This window comes from Lagenorhynchus albirostris, chromosome X (genome assembly GCF_949774975.1).
Source record: "Lagenorhynchus albirostris chromosome X, mLagAlb1.1, whole genome shotgun sequence".
NCBI lineage: Eukaryota > Metazoa > Chordata > Mammalia > Artiodactyla > Delphinidae > Lagenorhynchus > Lagenorhynchus albirostris.
In genome coordinates this window covers 16,678,448-16,703,055 of record NC_083116.1, presented here as the reverse complement: position 1 = coordinate 16,703,055, position 24,608 = coordinate 16,678,448, and the positions used below count along the sequence as shown (strand labels likewise).

At 40.2% G+C, this 24,608-nt stretch overlaps 1 protein-coding gene across 2 annotated transcripts in view; it reads right to left on the bottom strand.

Annotated features, from left to right (window-relative positions):
• GPC3 (glypican 3) overlaps window positions 1-24,608 on the bottom strand; it is a 444,307-nt gene that overhangs the window by 392,312 nt on the left and 27,387 nt on the right. For both annotated transcript variants that reach the window (XM_060137185.1, XM_060137186.1), the window contains exon 2: window positions 21,119-21,280. In XM_060137185.1, coding sequence (XP_059993168.1) covers window positions 21,119-21,280 — 162 coding nt within the window. The remainder of the gene's footprint in view (window positions 1-21,118; window positions 21,281-24,608) is intronic.

Genomic DNA, 24,608 nt, shown 5'->3' with positions numbered 1-24,608 from the left:
AAGTCATTCCCATTCTCTCGGGGGTAGGGGGCTGCAGGGTGGCACATGGCCCTAAATGGATGGACGATTTATGAATAAGTGACTTTCTCAGAAGGTCAAAACCCTGGGAGAATCAACAACCTTTTCTCGTAAGAACCCTTTCTCATAAGAACCCTTTCTTAAAGCCTTCTCATAATAAACATTAGCAGTGCCCACTACTAAAATTATGTAGTGCACCTACCAAAATACCTGACATTGTCAAAAAAGATGGAGAAAATCTGGAACTTGAGGCAAAAAGAAACTCAGTAAAATGAAGGTGCTGATTCACATAAGCCTCCAGGCAATAAAAGCTTGACATGCATGTCCTTTTCTATCACATCCTCCCAGACACGCTCACGCACAAGTTGTTTAGGAAAAGAAAATGAGACAGCATCAAATAACTAGATTCAATCAACAAAGCACCCCCCCCAACCCCGTAAATCACTCGTGAGTGCTTCTCTGGTTAGACACCAAACGATTTCTATGTTTCAGGAAAGAAAAGGTTAACGTGAAAAAGCACCTCATGGATTAAGGTCTTCCTCGTCAGAATGCGAATGGAAGGCAACTCTATCCTCAGTTTTGTTACCTGGAAAATAGGAACCATGTGTCTCCTGGAAGTAAAAATGTTCTAAAGTGTTTTTAGCTTTATATAAATATAGAATTACCTGATCCTGGGGTCATTTTAGTGCTTCAAGTCTATCAAAAATGCCTGAGAATGGTTCATTTTCAGCTTCAAACTTTAATTTGGATTTCACAAGATCCAAATTATTTTAAAAAGTAATTTAAGAAAGAGCCATAGTGAGGGCAGTACTTGAGGCAAAAGACAGTATAGAGCAGAGGCTGAGAGACCAGCCTCTCAAGTGTGTCTGCATTTGCAATTCCAGCTCTGGTATGCAATAGCTTTGTGATCATGGGCAAGTTACTGAACATCTGTAAAACATGGTATTGGGGGCTTCCCTGGTGGCACAGTGGTTAAGAATCCACCTGCCAATGCAGGGGACACGGGTTCGAGCCCTGGTCCAGGAAGATCCCACATGCTGCGGCGCAACTAAGCCCGTGCGCCACAACTACTGAGCCTGTGCTCTAGAGCCTGCGAGCCACAACTACTGAGCCTGCGCACCACAACTACTGAAGCCCGTACACCTAGAGCCTGTGCTTCGCAACAAGAGAAGCCACCGCAATGGGAAGCCCACACACTGCAACGAAGAGTAGCCCCCGCTCGCCACGACTAGAGAAAGCCCGCGTGCAGCAACGAAGACCCAACACAGACAAAAAAATAAATAAATAAAATAAATTTATAAAAAAAACAAAAACAAAAAACATGGTATTAATAGTACCTACGCTTCATATGGTTGTTGTGAGGATTCGATGACTTAATGCATATAATGAGCTTAACACAGTACTTGGTAGATAGTAGACACCTATTAAACATTGGCTAGTGTTATATTGTTAATGAAGCAGACCAGAGACAAACAAGGTATTATGGGACATGGAAGAAGGTAACCTAATCCAGTACAGGGGGTGGTCGGGGAAGGTTTCCTGGAAGAAATGGTACCTGAGTTACATCTTAAAAACTGATGGACACTAGAGGAAGGGTACAAAACTGGAAGCAGGGAGATTAGTTAGGAAGTGGTTTAAAAGTCCAGGCTAGAGCTGAGCATTGAAACCAGGGCAGTGGTTGTAGGGATAACAAAGAGGTATAACCAGCAGGACTTGGCGATGACTGGCTGTGGGAGAAGGGAAATAAGGAGGGAGTGGGCAGATGCCAGTACTTGAACAAGTTGCTTATCCTCTCTAGACTTCAGTTTTCCTCATCCATAAAATGAAGATAATACCACCTACCTAACAGGATTACTATAAGAAGTAAATCAATTTTGTTTTAAAACACATAACATAGTGGCACATAGTAGACAATAAATGGAAACGCTCACTATTATTATAATTATTATGAGGTGGATGGACCTAGAGTCTGTCATACAGAGTGAAGTAAGTCAGAAAGAGAAAAACAAATAGCGTATGCTAGCACATGTATATGGAATCTAAAAAAAAAAAATGGTACCGATGAACCTAGGGGCAGGACAGGAATAAAGACACAGACCTACTAGAGAATGGACTTGAGGATATGGGGAGGGGGAAGGGTAAGCTGTGACAAAGCGAGAGAGGGGCATGGACATATATACACTACCAAACGTAAAATAGATAGCTAGTGGGAAGCAGCCGCATAGCACAGGGAGATCAGCTGGGTGCTTTGTGACCACCTAGAGGGGTGGGATAGGGAGGGTGGGAGGGAGACGCAAGACGGAGGGGATATGGGGACATATGTATGCATATGGCTGACTCACTTTGTTGTACAACGGAAACTAACACAGTATTGTGAAGCAATTATACTCCAAAAGAGATCTATTAAAATTAATTAATTAATTAATAATTACAGCAGTCTTGGAACAGGCCCCTAGATGACGACTAGGCCAGGAGGCTCAGCGTCAGGAAGAGACTTACTCAATGATACACTATCTGCTTAGTGGCAGAGCCATGAATGAAGAGTCTATCTTCTGCTTCCTATTCCCTGATTGGTTTTTTTCCCACTATATTGGTTTAAGTGATTGGCTGGTGGATGCTCTTCTCCCAAAGATTATGATGAGATCACCCATGTGGTCAGCAGTCTTCTCCTTCCAGTGCCAACAATGAATAGGATTCTACAACAGACTGGAAGCCTACTTCCTTCTACTCACTGTAAAAACTGCCCGTACTTCTTAATTTGATACTTTTTCTCCCACCTCTCTTTATTAAAAGAGAAAGCTCAGTGTACATAACTAACTTGAATCCACCTTGCTATTTCTACAGATGTCTGGATTTTAACTGTATCACTTCCCAAGAGAACTAAACGGTATATAGTAGCTTCATTATGATCAGAACAAACACAGCTGGGCTCCTAAATGGTGCAACTCCTCTAATGTCTCTCCTGGGCTTTAGCTTTGCTATTGCTATTTGATTTCTTTAAGGGATGTTTACTGCACTCAGTTGACAAACATGAGTAAAGCGTCTAATTCTGCGGACCAAAATCCAGCCCCTCTTAAAAGCAACACAGGTGAGGACAAAATAACTACATTTGAGAAAGGAGATGGGAGGCAACATTCAAGCCAAGTTGGCATCTGAGTGGTAGCAGAATATACCAACAATCAGTACCCAAAAGGATATTATTAGATCTGGGAATCCTGACTTTAGTGCTGTTAAAATAACTGAGGCTACTTATCTGAGTCCATTAAATAATCGGAAACTTGAATCTATTTGTTCAGACTAGGATTCTGATTCTAATAGAATCAGATTAGAGTGGAATGGAATCTTAGAGATTAGCTAGCCTTGTGGTTCTTAACTGTTTGGGGGTGCATAGACCCCCAAATCTGATTTAAGACACGTGCTCTCTCTCCAGAAAAAAAGTCACATACACAAAACATTTTATATACAATTTCAGGGGCTTTATGGACCCCCTCCAACCCATCCAGTTAAGGAACAACGTGCTAGTCAACTCACCTCTTTGGACAGACAAACTGCACTTCAGAAAGGTTAAATTGCCCAAATTCCATTAAGAAGATAGCCCTATATTTTTAAACGTGACTTACACATAACAACCGTAATTTGTAATAGCCCCTTACATGAGTGAGTGTATAGTGTTGTTTGGTTTAATATGCAATTTTATATACACATCTTCATATTCTCCTAAATAATATAGACTGAACATGTAGCAGCTCCATTTTATAGGTGAGAAACCCAAGCTTTAGAGACATTAAATAAAGTTCCACCAACGTGTGCTGAAAATCTACTACGTGTATCTACTCACCAACACCCAACTAGGAGGTAGAGATACAGAGATGAGCTCAAAGAAGATCCTCAAGGAGCTTCAGTTCAGTGAAAGGGACAGACATCCTCCTCTCCGATCCACAGGATCGAATAAAGACACAGACCTACTAGAGAACGGACTTGAGGATACGGGGAGGGGGAAGGGTGAGCTGTGACAGGGCGAGAGAGAGGCATGGACGTATATACACTACCAAACGTAAGGTAGATAGCTAGTGGGAAGCAGCCGCATAGCACAGGGAGATCAGCTCAGTGCTTTGTGACCGCCTGGAGGGGTGGGATAGGGAGGGTGGGAGGGAGACGCAAGAGGGAAGAGATATGGGGACATATGTATATGTATAACTGATTCTCTCTTTTATAAAGCAGAAACTAACACACCATTGTAAAGCAATTATACCCCAATAAAGATGTTAAAAAAGAAAAAAAAGATCCCTGCTGGTTACAGGTCCCAGAGCTAGAAGAAAGATCAAGCTGGAACTGGAACCTACGTGTTCTGATTCCAAGGCCGGCGCTTCTCTGTGGGCTGAGCTTCCCAAGGGCCTTGCAATCAGATGAGGCTGAAGAATCATTCTTGGGAACACAGCTTCAGTCACACCAGGAATAAAACCGCCTAGCTCTTCAATTTTCAATAAATGCCGCTCTCAGTTAGTACATGCTCAATACACGCAAATTTGCTTTAGCACATGAAAATTAATTAGCCGTGACTCAAGTTAAACATGAGATAATTCAGTATGTAAACCTGAAACAGTTTCTTCCTACTAGTGACCATGTTACTATACTCAAATGTTCTCCCCCAACGCTTCTCCATTTTCCAATCTTGCTTCCTTTGTGTTTTGCTTTGGCTCTAACTGTTTATCTCTTTTCTTTCCTGCTATGCTGGTAACCAGAGCCTCTGAATGGCTGGGTAGAAAAAAAGGAAACAAAAGTGATTCGTAGAGAGCCCATACAACTTTATTGTAAGTACAAAGGCACATTTCTACTATGGTTTCACCGTCTGTATTAAAGATGTCTGGAAAAAGAATAAGTGTGCAGACATTATTATAATGACACAGAGAGGACTGTTCAGGGACAGCTATATTTTAAATGTTTTTCTTCTTTTTCTTCTCCTCTCCCTGACCTCCCACTGCCAGCCACCCACTCCCTCACCCCCCTCATCCCATCCCCTAAAAGGTCCTGAGCATTTTTGAATCAAGATGAATTATTTCCCTTTTCAGAGTCTCTGGAGCTATATTTGTAGCACTGTATTTCAAATGATTTGCAGTATGCATGTTTAATTTGAATACAGCTCATTTTTCAGTACTGAATATATTTTAAGTTTGTTGAATCCTTTAATTTTTTAATGACCTCTGGAGGACAAAATTTTCTGTGGTAATATATCGATATAATGTAAGACACAGAAGAGTTCTGATGTATAAAACTGACTTCCACATAATTTTTCAGCATGGTATCTGTTATATCAAGTCAGACGTACCTACTGAAGGCTTAAATAATAGCAATAACTTAATGATAATAAGTTTATCATACATTTGTATGGCAATTAAAGCATTATCTTATTTTGGTCTCATAACTATTTGAGATTTAGAAAAGACTAAGATTATCCGCATTTTACAGACAAAGAAAATGAGGCTCAGGGCTTCCCTGGTGGCGCAGTGGTTGGGAGTCCGCCTGCCGATGCAGAGGACACGGGTTCGTGCTCCGGTCCGGGAGGATCCCACATGCCGCGGAGCGGCTGGGCCCGTGAGCCATGGCCGCTGAGCCTGCACGTCCGGAGCCTGTGCTTCGCAACGGGAGAGGCCACAACAGTGAGAGGCCCGCGTACCGCAAATAAAACAAACAAACAAACAAAGTCTGTAAGAAGATGAGGCTCAAACAGATTAAGTGGTTAGTTCAAGGTCACACAGCTTCCACATGTCAGAAGGGGGACAAGAAATCAAAGGTAAAAGTTTTTCACACGTGCTTAAACCCCTAAGATAAAAAATATCACAGCTCTCTCAACTTGACTTAAAAGTGCTAACAACGGCTTGTGAAAAATGAAAAGCCTTGAAGGAAGGCAGAATAAAATCTAAGAAGCAATCACTGATCTTTTATCTTCTAGACTTCAAGCCGAATCAAGTTCTTCAAAAAAACCCCAATAAAGCCCAGACATTTTCATCATAACAAAATAAATAATTCAGTCAGCCTTTAGAGGACTCCTGCATTATGATTGGCTATTTGATATATTTGTGACTTAGCCGCCACTAAACTGATTAAAGCTAACCTCATTGACGCAGTTATGTCGACAGAGCCTTTGATGCTGACAGTTATGAATGGAAAGTGTAAATAACAATAAATAACCTGCAGCTTCCACATTTATTCCTAATGGAGGATTTAGCACTTTCAAAAGTTAAATGCCTGATAGGCTAAAAATTACAGCTTTGGTCTATCCGGCGTCAAAGAAACTGTTGAGATTCATCACTGTCCTCTCTTTAGGAAGATATCCACAGAGCCTCAGGTTCTTCCAGGCAGACAGGCAACTTTGATTTTAAAAAACTCAGACTCTCTGAGCTGCAAGCAGCTGTAGAAATTATCTGGTCTAACCCCACATTTTATATATGAGAAAACGAAAGCCCAGAGAAATGAGATTAATTGCCTAAGGTCATCCAGTGAGTCATGATGGAGTCAGAGCTACAAGCCATATCTTCTTACCCACAGTCCAATGCTCTTGTCACTCGACCACACAACAGGGAAAAATCTCCACCCAAGATACACAGGCAGTCTCTCTCTCTCTCTCTCTCTCTCTCTCTCTCTCTCTCTCACACACACACACACACACACACACATCAATTCCAAATTATAATGGACCTATAAAGATAATTGAATCCATATTCTCTGTGCTGAATTTCTACTGGTCTCAACAGAAACAGATCTGAGAAGGACTCTCAGATGTAAAATTACATGCAATTTTTCAAGTTCAAGTCCATCTCATGATTACAAATTAATGCCCTATTTTAAGGCACACCTGAAAATAACATGCACCCTCTCTGTTTTATCAATAGCGCTGCTTTTAATGTGTGCAGTATGATTCCACTTTTGTAAGGAAATCTACATGTGTGTATTTGAATATATGCAGAGAGAAAGGCAGAAAGCTTATGGTCATCTCTAGGTGTTAGAATTCTCAGTGGTATTTATATTCTGTTTTATATTCACCAGTATTTACCAATTTCTCTTTCAAAACTAACACCTATAATTTATGTACTATCAATAGGATAGCAGAAAAGGAATAATATTAGAAATTTTATCATAAAATATTCAGACATATAAACTCTTGGTATTTTTCAGTCTCCAAATTAACTTCACAATCTCAACTCATGGTCAGCTAGGTTTATAACATAATATCTGCTCAATTAGAATTTCCCTCCTGGGAAACTGAAAAGACTTTGAACCTGGTAATCATCCCCTTCCATGTATATATCTGGTCTATAGAACAGGTAGGAAAATTTATTAAGTTACTGTCCCCAGAGGGCCTCTTATTCAAATTCAGGAGCGGCTAGCTCAACAAACAGGATGTTGTCTGGGAACATCTTCACTAGTCTGATTTGATGAAGGAAGGGATAGTTTAAGTAAGTGAAGTGTGACTGACAACTACTTTCCGAGAATAACAAACACCAGCGAACATTTATTGAGCACTTGCTGTATACTAGGCACTATGCTAAGTTAAGTTTTATATGCATCATATCATTTACTTCTCACAACAACTGTGTGTGGTTAGGTCCTATTATTTATTATCCCTGCTTTAGAGATGAGGAAATTGAGGCTTAGAGAGGTTAAGTGGGCTCCCCTAGGTAACGAGATTTATTCCAGAATCTATTCTCTTAAACAGTAGGCTACTTTTTATTATTTTTTTCCATACCTAGAGTAACTCAAAATCACTGCTAATAAAGTGTTTCCAAGTAGAGGTTCTATCAGGTTGGCTTTAATAAGCAAAGCTCATTGTAATTAGCAGCCCCAATAATAGGCTTGCTCAAGTCCTTCAAGCAAGTTAAACATGCCTTCCTACAAATCTTATATACACTGTTAATTTGTTTAGCAGATTCTTTCTTCATAAATGGGATGAAAGGAAACTTCAGTCCAAGTCAAATTATCACAATATTCAAATTAACAGAGCCACAGTTAATGAGTTCACTCAAGATCATTAATTTTTACAAAATATTTACCTCCTGCCATTTCGGCATTTATTGCTTGTATATTTGATGTACAGACATATGTTTGCATTATTACAGTTTTCATATAAAGGGCTTCTGACCACCTTCAGAATAAGAAGGAAAAGGCCAACTGTGGTCCTGCTTTATTGGGAGACATTTCTAACATAGTCTCTAAAGAACTAGGCTTTAATAATTTGTTCAAAACCTAGTCTAATGCCAAGTAAATATACAATAGAATAAAATGCTCAAGTTGGCATATGTAATTAACACTTCCAGTCAATGTTCTTAAACATTCCTCTCTCTTTCTTATGCCAAGTCTAATGGTCCAAAATGCTGGTGCCTGAATTAGTACCACTCCACCCCACTACCCAAAACAAATAAGCATAATTAGACTGCTTCTGTCTAGCTTCTCTCTCTTATGTACATCATATAGCGAAAGCTCCAGATCAGTTCCTAGCTCCTTACTTTGACTAATTCAGGTCACCAACCCAACCCTCCCATGTCTACATTCACACAAAAGAGAAAATAACAGGAGTGCCACTAACTTTCAACTTGGAAATGCTTGAAAATACAATTATTGCACGTAAAGCACACTGAAATCCCTTGAGGAAAACTACAGTGTGTACAAACCATAACTTATTATACCTTGAGAATATTGAATATTTCTATTATGGTCTTCATATGCCTAGAATTGTAGATATGGGCAAAGAATTAGAGTTCAGAGAGTCCAGTTCAGTGTTTCCTCTGAGCACCAACAGATTTCACGAGCAAGGAAATGACAGACCCACGTGTTCTTCTAACACTGTAGTGCCCACATTTTAACTAGGCCAAGAAAGAGAGGCCCTGTGCAATACGGCTAACTACTTATGGGAGTAATTTCACCATACAACTCTAGCAAATTTATTTCAGTTTCAGATATCACTTTCCCCATTAACTCAGGAGACCAAAGGAGCATAACCGCCTTCCTTTCATCCCTGTCAAACTCAGCAAGTTTCTCAGGAAGCAAATACTATTTAAATCATTTTCATATTTCTAAAATGCCTGTAAGACAAGCCCAGGGTCTAATTATGCCACTTAAATTTGTTGAAGATGTTTGGGTTTTTCTTTTTTTAATTTCAATACCGAAAGAGCCCAAGGGTTTAAAGCCCTAATAATCTAATAAACTTTGCTAAGTGAACATTGTAACAGATACGCCTGGATGGGATTTTGTAAATACCAGACAATTTCCCCTGATCTTTATCAGGGAAAAGAAGTCTAAATCTTTAGCAGGAAGAAATTAAATGTAGTGCAAAATAATAACATCTGGCCAGGTTGTGTTCATCAGAGTAGCAGCTCCTTTAGATGTCAGGCTGAAAAGTACTAAAATGAACTCTGAAGGGGGTGTGTGCGATTCTTTATGAGGCAACAGGAAAGGCTGCTGCGCTGCCATAGAACAGTCGGGGTACAATTAACTCTTCCTAGTATGTCCCTGTAGAGAATCGTTTCACATCAATGGAATTTGAATCCTTATGCCAAATAAAATTTGGGGGCCATTCTTGGGGCATTTTGTTTATTTCTCCATTCCTGTACAGATTCCTAAGAGCACTTTCTATTTCTCAAAACTCTCTATGATCATTTTTATCACTTCACAAATCTTATTTTTATCGTCAACCTCCAAGGGAGACAGTGTGGCTCAATGAAAAGAGCAATGACTTTGAAGTTAGAAACTTAATGCTGCCACTTACTGGTTACGTGGCCTTGGGCAAATTGCTTAATGGCTCCTAGCTCCAGCTTCCATATCTGTGAAATGGGGATAATAATACCTAGCGGTATCACTACCGTTAGGAAGATTAATCAAACCTAGCACATAGTAGACTCTCAGTAAACTTAGTTAACCTTGCTTCTCCTTCATGTAAGTGACCCAGATGAGTTCAAATGTCTAACCTCACCAACTTTCCAGAGGCCTCTGACCTTCAAGAAGGCTTAAATTATCTGAATATACACTATCTTTCCCTCCCATCAAAACAAAACCAAAAGCTCTCAAGGTTATATTTGAAATAATACGTGCATCATTAAGCCTCTTCTTTCACTATCAGCCATCTCAACCTTCTGGCAGAGATTGCCAGAAAGAACACACTTTGTTTTTCCACTAATGATTACTTTGATGCATGAGATACTTTGTCTTTCCTGCCACTGATTTTTTTTAAGCTGGCATTTAGAGGGATAATTCTGGTCATCTCACAATTTAAAAATAAAAGGTTTTCCCCCCAGAATGTGTACCACAAAACAATGCTAAACCACTGATTCATCTTATAGGCCAGTGTATCTGTTTCAAATGTTAATTGCTAGAAAGAGTACTGTTTTTCCAGTCCCCAGGAACAGGAGTGTGGACAGAAGGCTTTTGGGTTTTCCCCCACCTACTACTCTGTTGGACAGGAACAGGCGCCTTGGCCTCACTGAATGAGTTTCTTTAGCTACCCTTCAAGGGCTGGGGCATGTGGGAGTAAACACACACACTACATCAAAGAATAGTTCCAGGGCCCATTTTCCCAGCTGGGAGGGTGGGAAGGATGCCCAGAATCCATGCTCCACGCAAAGAGACCGGTTGCAGGTAACGTTTCACCACCCTCCCAGCACCTTTCCAGCTACCAGAGCACAGACTCCAGTGCAACTCTAGACCAAGATTATGCCCTAGTAAATGGTCACAAAGTTCTCAAATCCAGGAGGAAAAAAGGCAATGCTGATAGCAGTAAACAGGAACTCATTCAGACTAGTGGTCAGTGTCAAAGACAACTGAACAACAACAATCATCCTTTAAACTTTTCAAAGCATTTTTATATACATTACCTCTTTTGATCCTCAGAAGCTCTGGCAAGTCGGCAGATCAGGTGTTATCTTACACATAAGAAAACAAACTCAGACACTTTATTACCGATTTTTACACAGATACTCTCAGAATAGGAAATAAAACACATGTCTGATTCATCTAAGGCTAACATCTATTAGGAAAGAGTCAAACAATATATTGGAAGCCAAAGGAAGATATCAACATATTTGACTGAAGGTTCTTTTAAACCACCATAAAAAATAAAAATTGAATTAACAAATCAGTAAAAGCAATTTATAACATATAAAATGGGTTAGCATCCTGAATATATAAAGAGCTCTTAAAAATCAATAAGAAAAGGGCATCTCAACAAGAACAATGAACAGCTAAATTTTTTTAAATGATGAAATAATATTAATGAGAAAAAACGCAAAATAAAAAGTACAAATGACCAACAAATTTTCATAATAAAAAAAGAGGGGACTTCCCTGGTAGCTCAGTGGTTAAGAATCTGCCTGCCAATGCAAGGGACATGGGTTCAAGCCCTGGTCTGGGAAGATCCCCCATGCCACGGAGCAACGAAGCCCGTGTGCCACAACTACGGAGCCTGCACTCTGGAGCCCGCGAGCCACAACTACTGAAGCCCACGTGCCACAACTACTGAAGCCCGCGTGCCTAGAGCCCATGCTCCACAACAAGAGAAGCCACTGCAATGAGAAGCCCTCGCACTGCAATGAAGAGTAGCCCCCGCTTGCCACAACTAGAGAAAGCCCGTGCACAGCAATGAAGACCCAATGCAGCCAAAAATAAATAAGTAAAAAAATAAATTAAAAAAAAGAGTACTATTTCTTCACCTAAACTGGGGTTATTGTAAAAGGGAAAACAGCAAATGGTCAGGAAAATGGACATCCATACATTGCTAGTGGGAGTGAAAAGAGATACAACGTTACAGAAGTCAAACAGGCAATAAATGTGAGAAACCTTAAAAACTGCATAGCCTCTGACCCAGCAATTCCAGTTCCAGGAATTTATCCTGAGGAAATAATTAAAGATATGCATAAATATACTTACATGGACATTATTTATCTCACTATGGTCTACTGGAAGTAACCTAAATTTCTAACAATAGAAAGGGTTGGATTAATAACATATGAGACAACAGCATGACTAAGTAGTAGGTGGCCCCTAAATACTCTATTGTTATTATAGTATAGAAATTGTTACATGGAAAGATGGCTATAATATATTACATGAAAGAGCAGTGTAATCCACTTTCTAAATATATATACACACACCTGCATATGTACAATACTGAACAAAAGTATGTAAGATTAGATACTAAAATGTTAACAGTAGTTATCCTCTGGGGGATAGAATGTGGGTCATTTTATTTTCTACTTTTTCATTTCTTTGTGTTTTTTTTCATTTTATCTAATAAACATGTATACTCATTTGTATAGTACAAACTTATTTAATAAAAACAATATCCTGAAACAAAGTTTGCTCTATTACATTCCATCTCAATGCACAAGTATTGATCCACTATCTATAGACTTTTAAGATCTTATACCTGAGTAGATTTCAAAACCTAGAAACAAATGCTGTAGGCAACAGCTTATAACTTTTCTGTCCATCTGGTCATAGTGGTATCAGTAGTTATTGCAGAGGAAGTGGAAGAGATAGTAACCTGTTTCTATTAATACTACTTATTTTAATTGTGTGTATATGTGTGTGTGTGTGTGTGTGTGTGTGTGTGTGTATTCACTGAAACATTTATTGAGTGTCTACTATCTCATTGGGAGATACAGGGTTGAGGTAGAATACGCATAAGCCCTACCCTCAGAGAGATCATTCTCTAGTAAAGGAGACCCACGTTAATCAAATAACCATCATATATCACTACCAACTTGATAAGTGCTAGAAAGAAAAAACACAGGATCCCAGGAGAGGGAATACTGTAGAACCTGGTCTAATCTGATAATTACATTTCAGTTAATCAGGTCCAGTACTAATGCTAAAGAACTTCAACCAAAGGAGGGAAGCACGATAAACATCCTGATTTCATCATTTTTGTTCTCCTTCCTCTCCTAATCAACTCAATGAAATCAGAGTCTGCCATTGCTAGTTAGATCTAGAGGCTACGTTAACTCATTCAGACCACTAGAGGACCATGCAGAAAACATATACTATTTAGTCTTAAATATACACATAGACACAGAGAACGAATGAAAACACACACAAATGTTATTAACAGTTTTCTCTGAATGACAAGATTATGAGTGGGTATATTAGAGCATTTCAATATTAATTAAATTATATTAAAGCATGAAAAGCATTTTTAAATGTATATGTACCAGATAGGTGACATTGAGTACCACAAAGCAGATATTATACTTCATATACAATTATGCTTATAAGCGTATGAGAGGGAATAACAAAAACAATGGCTACCATGCATTTGGTTCCTATAGAGCAGCACAGGCCTGAGTTCTTCACAGTCCTCACTGGATTTAACCCTCTTTAATTCATGGCTCAGAGAGAAGTGAGTTGCTCTTGGTAACAAAGAGAGGAGATGGTAGAGCTGGAACTTAGACTCCAGTCTGCCTGAAGGCAGAGCGCATGCCCGTCTCACTATGCCCCTCTGCTTCTCGCCTAGATGTTTTGTCCTTTCAGAAGGGATGACTGTAACGCTAGCTAGGGAGTCCAGAAAGACTGGTATCTAGAAGGTAATTAATAATGTTTAAATTTTAATTTAAATTTAGAAAAAGATGTGCACTGATTTACCTAACTCCCTTACCGGCCCTTCTCTTTGATCAAAAGCCACGTCCGTCTGGAGAATTCATACAGGCAATCTCCTCCAAGAACCTCTACCCTCTAGTTGGAATTAATCTCTTCCAACCCCACAGGCATTTTGTTTTTTCACTTTGTCTCCTTTTTCTAAGAGGGCATTCAAACTGTGTAAGCTTTGAGCCTTAAAAAACCTGGATCCACCCCTATTCCCTTAGAAACCTGCTAAAATTTTTCTTGCCGCATTTCCCATAGGATGCCTTGTACCAAAATTACTCACGCATAAGTCTCAGTTTCTGAAATTTGAGCTACTTGAAGGTAGGCGTGAGGTATCTTTGAATCCCCTACAATAACCTGCCTTCAGACGTGCTAGGTACTTGCTCAGCAAATGCTTTTAGTTAAATATAATAGAATTCCCCTGCAAGAAAGCAAGCTAGAACTGGGGAGATTGTCTGTGACCATGAAACAAAATACACACTGGCTATAAAACACATGGTGATTAAGGGCACAGGCCCTGGAGCTGTACATCCTGGGTTCAATTCCTGTCTCTGCCATTTATCTATTTGGCTGTGCAACTTTAGAAAACTTACTTCATCTCTCTAAGCCTCCACTTCCTCAGCAATAAAATGAGGCTAATAATAGTACCAACTTCACTGGGTTGTTGTGAGGTCTAAATGAGATAATATAAGTAAAACACTTCAGAACAGGACATTTTTCATTCATCTCTCCCTGACATAAATACATATTCAGTGAGGAGGTTTCTGATTCTCACCCGAAGCCTTCAACTTTCTCTTCTCCACACCAGCTCCACGTCTTCTACCTATGCCACCAAGACTCATTCAAACCCAGCCCAAGTGACTCCAGAGCCTCCCCTCTTAAACTTACACTCCACTGCTGGACTGGAAAGCAAAGGAGCAGACTAAAGGCATGAAACCCCATTCGGCCTTTGCAGGTAGTCTAGATGTAAGCTGATGGGAGCCTGGAACTAAAATCAGAGAAACAGAGCTAGAAGGCAACGGCATGTGATCAGTGAGACAACTGAGGCCCAGGGAGGGCAAAGGGGAACAGAATGTAGGGCAAAGATGGGGAGGAGTACGAAGGAAGAAACAAGAGCCGGTGACTGACTGAAAGAGGAGACAGGGCAAAGAAGGAGTATGAGGGTGTGCCGCAGCCCCTGGAAGCATCTCACAGTCAATAGAAGGAAAGGTGTTTTTAATTTCTATGTTACCACTTCCAGCTTCGAGGAAAATTGTTTCTACCTCCACTCGATTGACAGGAGAATTCAAATCTCTCAAACATATGCTTCATTACTCAAATATCAGGTACTGCAATTCAGTGAGACAGAAAGAGGAGAAGGAACATATGTTTTCAGAAAGTAAACAAATCCCAGTGGGGGAGGGGTGGGGAATAATCACTGGGCAAAAGTGGTATTTTTCCTGGAAGCTTCTAGAGGGCAGGGACAATGTCCTTTAATTTGCTTTGTTGGGTCCACTAGTGAGAAGGTGGGCGATGATAATGGCAGCTATAGGGGGGAGTTCAGAGCCCTACTGAACCAAGGCGCACGCGCTGGGGTAAGGAGTTAATCTACATAATCTCCTCACCTCACTGTTGGCCCAAGAACACTCCACACCCGCCATTTCTGTAGGCTCTTTTTATTAAACAGTTTTCGGTCTAATGACTGACTTCTAAATCAATAGAGGGCACAGGAAGGGTTTACAACTCTCCCCAGCCTCTGGCTCTGGCTAAAGCCACAGAATTTTGAAACTGAATTAAATCCAGAAAGTTCTTAGTTTAAAACCAAAGTAACTTTAAACACCCAGTTTCCAGTTGTTTTTCCAACAGCACTAATAATTAAAGAATCACATTTTTTATAACTTTGTAACCAAAATATCTCTTTGAGTCAACTCCATAAAAGTACACTAATTAAAGCCAGCATCTTCTGGCCTCTGATGAGAAATTCACCCTTTTATAATGGGATTACTAGAGCTTTGCTGTACAGATGAGTGGTTTGATTAATAATTTACATTTCTGAGGATATATAACCTCACTCATGGTCATGGTCTGCGTTCCTAAAATTCTCCTATTCAGTTTAATGTCATTATATTTGGCCCTGGCAAATGAATTAAGTTCTGATTAGACATCAATGTAATTATTTTCTCCCGTATACGTTATTTTCAAAAAAGAAAGGGTTGTGACGGAATGGCCGGCAGTTTGAGCCGAGGAGTTCAGTGGGGCTCAGCATGGGCAGGAGAACTGTCAAGACTAGTCAAAAGGAAAAAAGCGTGAAATGGAGAAAAATTGCTCAGTACTCACTTAAAATCCCCACTACATTATAAAAACTAAATTAACAAATGATTGAATCTCAAAAACATGTTTATCAACATTCAAGCAATTATTCAGTCACATATTAACTGTGAAGGAAAAGAGCTCTGCTTGAATAGTGTCCCTAAACAGTTATTTCAAGCAGAAATGACTGGAGAAATTGCTCTGAGCTGATGGAAAAGGGTGCTCTAACCAAGGGTAATTTTATTTAGTGGGAGTGGGAGAGACAGGAATCTGACAGAAAAAAAGTAGAAGAACTGCCAAGAGCAGATGGAAACAGAAAATAAGGGAGCAGAGAAAGAGAAGACGCACAGCAACACTGCTTCCTCCCCCTTCATCTCCTCCAGAGACAGCAGGTAGGAGAAAGCCTTCCAACGCTGGATGAAGATAGCGCTTTTCTTCCTCTCTGCCATGATAGCGTGCACCAGAAAATGCAACGAAAATATGGCCGGAACACAACAACGCCTTCGTGATCTAGCCTCTTGCTTGTGTGTAAAATATACCAGATAGGTATATTTGGAAGAGAAGCTTCAGGAAGCTGAAAAAAGGATTGCTCCTGGAAGTATTGATATTTCAAACAGCTCAGCTTCACATCTAAGAATGCATAAAATAAACCCCTCTTTCAAAGGGTCCTTTGCCTAAGTGCTCTCTCACCTGTGCACTGGAGCTGCTTCAACGTCATCTACATGGGGCAAAAGTTGTTGAATTACATCATGAAGTCCAGCTTTGTCTGGGATTATGTCTGTAATGGTAATGCATCATTTACCCCATGTGGGGTGAAGTGGTCCACAAAAATGAGCTTCTAGATAATACAGTAACCACCCAAAGTCATAAAGGCCATAAACAGAGAACTAGAATTAGAACTTAGATTTTTCTGACTCCAAGTCCAGTGTTTCTTCCATTGCCTTGAAGCACCAAAAATATTTTTTAGCCATTCAAAATGGAAATATTAACGGAAAAACAGTGAGCATAACTTGATCTTTCCTTATCAATTCACAGCCATCACTAGGAACATTAGTTGTTGGATCTATTATAACATAGGGGCTACTGAGGCAGGTAGGGATATACTCCTCTATAAAATGCCCCCAACTGCCACATTCAGTGAGTTCTTGAGTCACTTTTATGTCCTCCACTCTTACTGTCACTCGTTAGCTTCTTGCTGCTCATATGTACCTCCCTCTGGCAGTCTTTCAAAGCCCTTCTAGTTAACTGCTTATCTACTACCGGCTGGAAAACTAGAGAATCAAGCTTGTAAAGACTGTGCATAAATTCAGAACGGTAGTAGGCTCTGAACAAGGACCCAGGAGCTCTCAGATGAGACAAGTACATGAAGCAGGAGCTCCACGGCGTTTTAGGTGAACGGAGATGTTTTCTGCTTAACCACCATTTCTCCTCTCTGATAAAGAAAGTTCAAGTTGTGAGAGAGACAACTTCCAGAAAAGCGAAGCGTTGCTGCATTCTGAAGAGTCTGTTCTCACTCAAAGTCAGTGGTACCCTGGGGAAGACTGGAATCCTCCAACGTACAGAAAAAACCCGGACATACCCCAAATATTTCCTGATGGTACAAGGTTGAAAGTTATAATGAAATTCTACAAGGAACACAGAACTCAAGGCTCGAAAGCGTAGAGATGGTGGAGATATGATGAAAAACTCAGAATTCTATCCCATTTTTCTTCTCAAGGACCACAAATCCTACAATTTCTTAATTTTGTTTTACTTCAAGCACACTAAGAACAGGAAAACCATGTCACATGATGGCTTGGAAGAAGCTGTGGCATCAATGAGTTTCCTCATCTGTAAAATGGAGATAATTACAGTGTGAACCTCATAGGGCTGCTGGGAAAATTAAATGAGATAATTATGTAAAAGTAAGCATCATATAGTAGGCACTTAATATAACTGTCACTATTATTATCATCATCATCATCATCATCATTATTAGGTAGGGGAGAAGAAAAAGAGAGAAGAAAATCTACTTTCAGCGAAGTTTTTCAAAAAAGAATTAATTAAGCAGAAACAAAAAACGATTGTGCTGCCCCATTTTACTAAGCGCATCAAAGTAAATTAAGTTTAGGAAACGAGGCAATGCAAAGATTGAAAATAAAGAACAACTTTTTTAAATGCTTCAATCATTATCAAGACAACATTAGCAATAGAGCACTCCAACTACTGTAGCAAAGGGCCCCAGGCTCATTTATGAGGGCAAAGGCTTCCTGCAAACGAAGACATAAACTCCAAATCGAGGCAGTAAGGATTGCTCGTGGAACTGTGCACATATTTGCAGAAAGCACTCACTGCTTAATACCCCCAACGTGAACTAGTGAAGGAACCCTAAAGAGATTGTGGATCTAGGCCAATATCAAGATGAGCCATCTTCAATTTCATGTGGTGAAAACAGCTCACATCAAATTTCATAGGAGTTAAGTACTGGAGCAATTTTCTCAACAATTTGTTCTACCAGAATCTTGGGGAGGGGGTGTATTTTAGGGAAAAAGCAACTGTGTCCGCCAATTAAATTCATTGGACTACTAAGTAGTTACAAGAAAAAAGTGGATGCTCTCTTTTTCTCAGCAATCAGTAATACATCATCTTGTAGCAGTCCCTGATTTTAGTCTTGTCTCTCCAGACAAGGAGACAATCCTACAGAAAGGATTTGGGTCAATGTCTCTACAAACATGGCATAATTGCCTTGAGGTCTAGGACCATGTTTTATTTGGTTCTTATGGGGTTTATTTTTTCTAAGAGCGAAGCAGGAAAAGAATAAGAAGAGAGAATGAGACAAGATAAAGAATGAGTACATATGGTGACAAGGTAGAAGGCACCGGCAATGAGTTCAGACATTAGTTGTCTCCGTGTTCCTTTGCTAGGGTTGTCCTTCTGCCTGCCCCCACAATTTGAGAAATAATATATTTATATGTATGTGTGTGTGTGTGTGTGTGTGTGTGTGTGTGTGTGTGTGTATGAGAGAGACAGAGAACGAGTAGGTGCTGCCCCCCTACTCCCTACCCTCTGTTCACATGACAAGTGTTCAGCTTCCATTCTATAGCAGCCATATCTGGAAGCTAATCCAATCAAAATCTTGTCAAAACTTCCTTTCTCTCTTAGTCTTATGCTGTTCCAGAACTAGAAAACACAACATGCAAAATGCAGAACTGGACAGAGATGTGAACGCTGACATGCAAGGCCCTCAGATAGACAGCCACGTCAGCTACTCTTCACGCTAGAATACCAGCGTGATCACTCCACCACCCCCATCCAGCCAGGCAATGGTAAGACAACATCTGTGGGCTTGGTTATTCTGGGAATGAAACAAATCACAAATACTCCATTCTAGAAAAGCCCCTCCACAGCCCATAGAGTAAGATTCAGCCCTCCACTTCAACTAGATCCTCATGTCACATCACTTCTTATCACCCTACTTTCAGCTAGTAGATCAGCTCCAAAAATCAATCTAAGAAGTACATGAATGGTACATGTATTTTTAAAATGAGCTTAAATTATTCATTCTTTTGCCAAATTGTTAGTCTCAACAAACTCTTCACAAGAGTCTGACTGCATAAATAGGTTAACAAATACTTCAAGCTTCTGTATTATACTTCATATAATCAACCCAACATCCCGAGGCTTTGACCCAAGAAACTGTTGTGAATGTATGTTTTATTAGCTAATTTGAATAATTTTCTCAGCTTATTCTAAGTATTTCATTATAATATGCAAAAGAAACTATAATCAACCCACCTTACAATTCAAACAGGTTAATTCTTATAAAGGTGCCAATTCTCTCCTTATGGGACAAGAAAAAGGCAGCTGATTCCATCTGCTTAAGGAAGGATAGAAGAAAGCCCCAATATCCATAATTAACTTTCTTTCACAGGAAGTGGCATAATGAGGTAGTTAAAAGCATACACTCTGAGAGCCAGGCCAACTGGGTTGAAATCCTACTTTCCCCATTTATTAGTTGTGTGACCTTGGGCAAGTTACTTAACCATTCTGTGCCTTGAGTTTTCATCCATAAAATGGGGAAACTAATAATACTACTTACTTCATAGGGTTTATTGTGAGGATTAAATGAATTAATATATGTAAAACACTTAAAAGAGTACCTAGCACATAATGCTATATAAGTGTTTGCTCTCACCACTACCATCATCCTCCTAGCTGGGTCTCTGAATCAAGGGAGATACTCCCCATCCAGCTATGACAGTCCTACAAGTTAATAAGGAGAAATGTAATTTCCTACCCATTCTGGTAACACCACAACAGCTATCTTTTACAGTCGTACACAGGTATATTAAGGACTGAGACTCAGAAAAAGAGAAAGGATAATCACTCACACAAATGAGAAAATGTAGGGCCATTAAGCCAGTTTTTCCCTCTTAGATGGAAATAGTCCCAGTGGTCAGAAAGAGCTTGTGCATGTTCCACAAATATCCAACTAACTCCTGGAGAAAACTGGTATTTAAGTAAACATTTTTGTTTTTTAAACAAGTTTTATGGGCTAGTGGAGGGAAAGTACCATTTATTCTTTCTTCAGAGATTTCATCCTTTACATACAGGTAAACAGAATGTCCTTAGACAATGATTTTTGACAATACCCACCTTTCCAAAGATTGTAATGCAGCTTCTCTAAAAACCATGTTTTTCCTTAACCAGAATCTCTCACTGGGAGGTTTGTTGTTTTTTTTTTAATTTTAATTTTTATTTATTTTTTGGCTGTGTTGGGTCTTCATTGCTGCATGCGGGCTTTCTCTAGTTGCGGCGAGCTGGGGCTACTCTTCGGTGCCATACGTGGACTTCTCACTGCAGTGGCTTCTCTTGTTGCAGAGCACAGGCTCTAGGCATGCGGGCTTCTCTTGTTGCAGAGCACAGGCTCTAGTTGTGGCTTGAGGGGTCAGTAGCTGTGGCGCACGGGCTTAGTTTCTCCACAGCATATGGAATCTTCCCGGACCAGGGATCGAACCCGTGTCCCCTGCATAGGCAGGCAGATTCGCAACCACTGCACCACCAGGGAAGTCCCTCACTGGGAGGTTTTTATGACAAGTATTAATGTTGGAATGGTAATTTATAAATTATACTTAGCATTTGAAAGCCCAGTGCCCAAATAATGATGCCATTGAGCAGCACATCTCAAATGATCCCCAGAACTCACCTTGGAAAACTGCAGCATTCTGAATAATTAAGAACTTGAGCTCCATACTTGCAGACTGAAGCAGTTGTTCCATGTTCAATCGTGCTGTTAGTTGGTATTTTTCTTCCATCTTTCTTGAGCAGCATGTTGGGCCCTTGGGGAGACATACTTGCAAATCTGATCCTGAAACAAACAAGTTTTTCATGTTTCAGTAAGCACAGTGTCACACACACACACACACACACACACACACACACACACACACACGAGGCAAACAAGGCAAAACAATGCATTTCTTGTAAAACACAGTAAAATCTTGATTATCCAAAATCAGCGTTTACCTTAACTAATCCCTGCTTTCTCCCTATTATCTTTATGACTGATTCTTTTTGAATAACTGTAGGAATTAATTGCCTAGGTTTGACTCATAAATGCTGTATAAACTAATTTATAGCACAAAGTATACGTCACTGAACACCAATATTTAATTTGTCTGTTAAAAGACCAATCTTCACTCCTACAATTTCTTTTTCTTGATTATAATTTATGAATGAAAACACAAGCAAGAAGCCACTTTCAAACTTCCAGTTATGATTTCCTAATGAAATGTATGTCTGGGCAATCCAATGTTGCCAACATTAACATTCAACCACCCAAATCCCTTACAACTCAACAATTCTAGCTCTAGCACAAATGCCAACCTCCCGCTCCTCTGAATTCCTGAGCTCCCTTATGATGCAGAATGCTTTTTTATTTCTGTATCTCGATAAAGATCTGCCAAATGAATAATCTTCTTGATTATCCCAAAGTTAGGGAATCAGAACCTCTTCTCAGTCCTCAACCAATGTGACCCTTTGCAGTCCTCACAGTTAACCAATCCCTCCTTAAAACACTCCCCCGCCTTGCTTTAGTGAATCTACCCAGTTCACTAAACCTATCCACACACACCCCATACACTGCACCCCCACTGCTATGGCTATTCTTATATATATATATATATATTTTTAATATTTACTTATTTAATTTATTTATTTTGGCTGCGCTGGGTCTTCACTGCTGCACACAGGTTCTTTTAGTTGTGGCATGCAGACCCTTAGTTGTGGCATGCAGGTGGGATCTAGTTCCCTGACCAGAGATAGAACCCAGGCCCCCTGCATTGGGAGCGCGGAGTCCTACCCGCTGGACCACCAGGGAAGTCCCACTATGGCTATTCTTATCTATCTTTTCTTGCTTCCTCTTCGTCTGCCGATCACATAAATGTTGCTGACCCTCTTTCTCATTCTACATCTCTGCCCAATCCCAGTGATCTTACCTAACCCCTGTGATTGCTGAACTCTCTAATCCTGCCTTCACCGTTCTTCTGAGCTCCAAAATCCCACATTTTCAACTACTCTGTGGGAATCTCAGATTCAGCAGACCCCAAACTGAACTCAATATATCCCATATGAACACACAAGTTACATCTCCTGTAATCCGTACCTCAGTTAATGATTATCATCTACCAGGTTTCCCCATAAAAAAACCCCTTTTTGTTGTTTTCAGCTCTTCGCTGGTGACTCAACACACTTCTGTATCCGTGGAAGCCATCAGCATATAAAAGAAAATTGAAGCCATGGGAGTAGGTGAGAGTCATTCAACAAACATTTTATTGGGTATCCACTATCTGACAAGCACTGTGGATACAGCAGTCTGTAAGGTCCCTGCCCTCGTGGAGCTTATATTCTGGGAGACAACAAACTACATATGTAAGGTCAAGCAGTGATAAGTACTACAGAGAAAACAAAACTAAGTAAGGAAGGGAAAACAAACTGTGGTATACACACACAATGGAATACTACTCAGCCATAAAAAGAAATAAACTATTGATACATGCCACCACATGGATGAACCCCGAAAACATTATGCTCGGTGAAAGAAACCAAATTTTAAAAATTACATACTGTATGGTTCCATCTAGAAAGTGAAAATTAATCTATGGTGACAGAAAGCAGTTCAGCGGTTGTTGGCGGAGATGAAGCAGTTCAGCAGGTGAGAGTGAGGAAATTTGGAGGAGTGATAGACATGTTCATTATTTTGATTGTGATGATTGTTTCATGGCTGTAAACATGTATCAAATTTATCAAACTGCACCCTTAAAATATGTATAGCTTATGGTATGTCAATTATACCTCAATATAGCTGCTGTTTTCTAATGTTTAAAAGTAAGGTAGATAGGGAATGTGGTGATTGCAGGGACGCTTCTATTTATGTAGGGTAATCAGGGATGGCTTCTTTCATAAGGTGACATTTGAGGAGAAATGAGGGAAGCAACGGAGAGTCCCAAGATTTTATATCCTCTACCAATACTAGCAAATATTAGGGCTCAATGCATATTTAAGTCCAATCTCCTTCTTCTTCTGTAACTCCTGTTTTACTCAAACTTTCCCTTCAATAAGCATTTGTTGAGCTCTTCTGTGGTGGCCATGAAAATGTGCATCTCAGACCTCCTACCACAGGGAGTATAACTGCCGAACGGTCCCAGCTGCTGTGCTCTAAATTCAACGCCATGTCGTGCCCAGGCCACGATCCCTAGGGGCTGCTCCCAGCCAATGACAGCATGGCAAAGATGCCAAGTCCTGTGAGACACAGGACTTTGCTGACAGGCATTTGGGCTTGAGGACTCCCCACTGACCCTGACAAAACTTTCTTAAAACTGTACTGCAGTTTACATTCTCTCTACTCAACCTTCCTTCCTTCCCTCTCTCCTCCAAAGGGGTCAGACCTACACCACAGTCGAACGGCTCATTTCCTTCCCAAGTGTTTTCCCCAAGAAACTTCTTGCACATCTAGTGCTATATTGGCATCTGCTTCTCAGAGGACCCAGTCTAACATATCTTCTGTGTGCCAAGCACTGTGCTACATGGTAGAGGTACAGCTTTCAACAAGAGACACATGGTCCTTATCCCAAGGAGCACACTGTCTAGAGGGGTTAACAGAGATGAATACCTAGTGCATATAACTGGGTGCGATAAAGCGACATAGTTATCTAGGATGACAAAACATGTATATGGGATATCCCCCCAAGGGGGGACACCCCCAAAGTTCCATAAAGTCCTTGGCAAAGTAAGCTTTCATAATAAACATCAAATCTTACTGAAGTGAGGCTAGAAAGCATATTCAGACGTTTTAGACAGCTTTTCAATGACTGAGGTGTTTTTTTTTTAAAAAAAGGTGGGGGGAACTAGTTAGCCCTAAGTTACCAGAAAATTTACTTTTGTTACAATCTCTGATTTCCCTAGGAATTCCAGTTATCATGGCCCTAATGTATGTGTCCAAGTTTTCTTCATTGAGGAATGAAATTCATCAAGTTCAACCTCACATGACATCACTGCTGGAGTCCACAGTATTGACTCCAAGCTCTCTACTTCCTCCTCCTTAAGGGAGCTGCTGACAAAAGTAGTAAAGGAGAGCATGGATAACGGGTATCACCAAACCTAACGCAGCACTGCAGTTTGTAGTACTGGATGGAAAG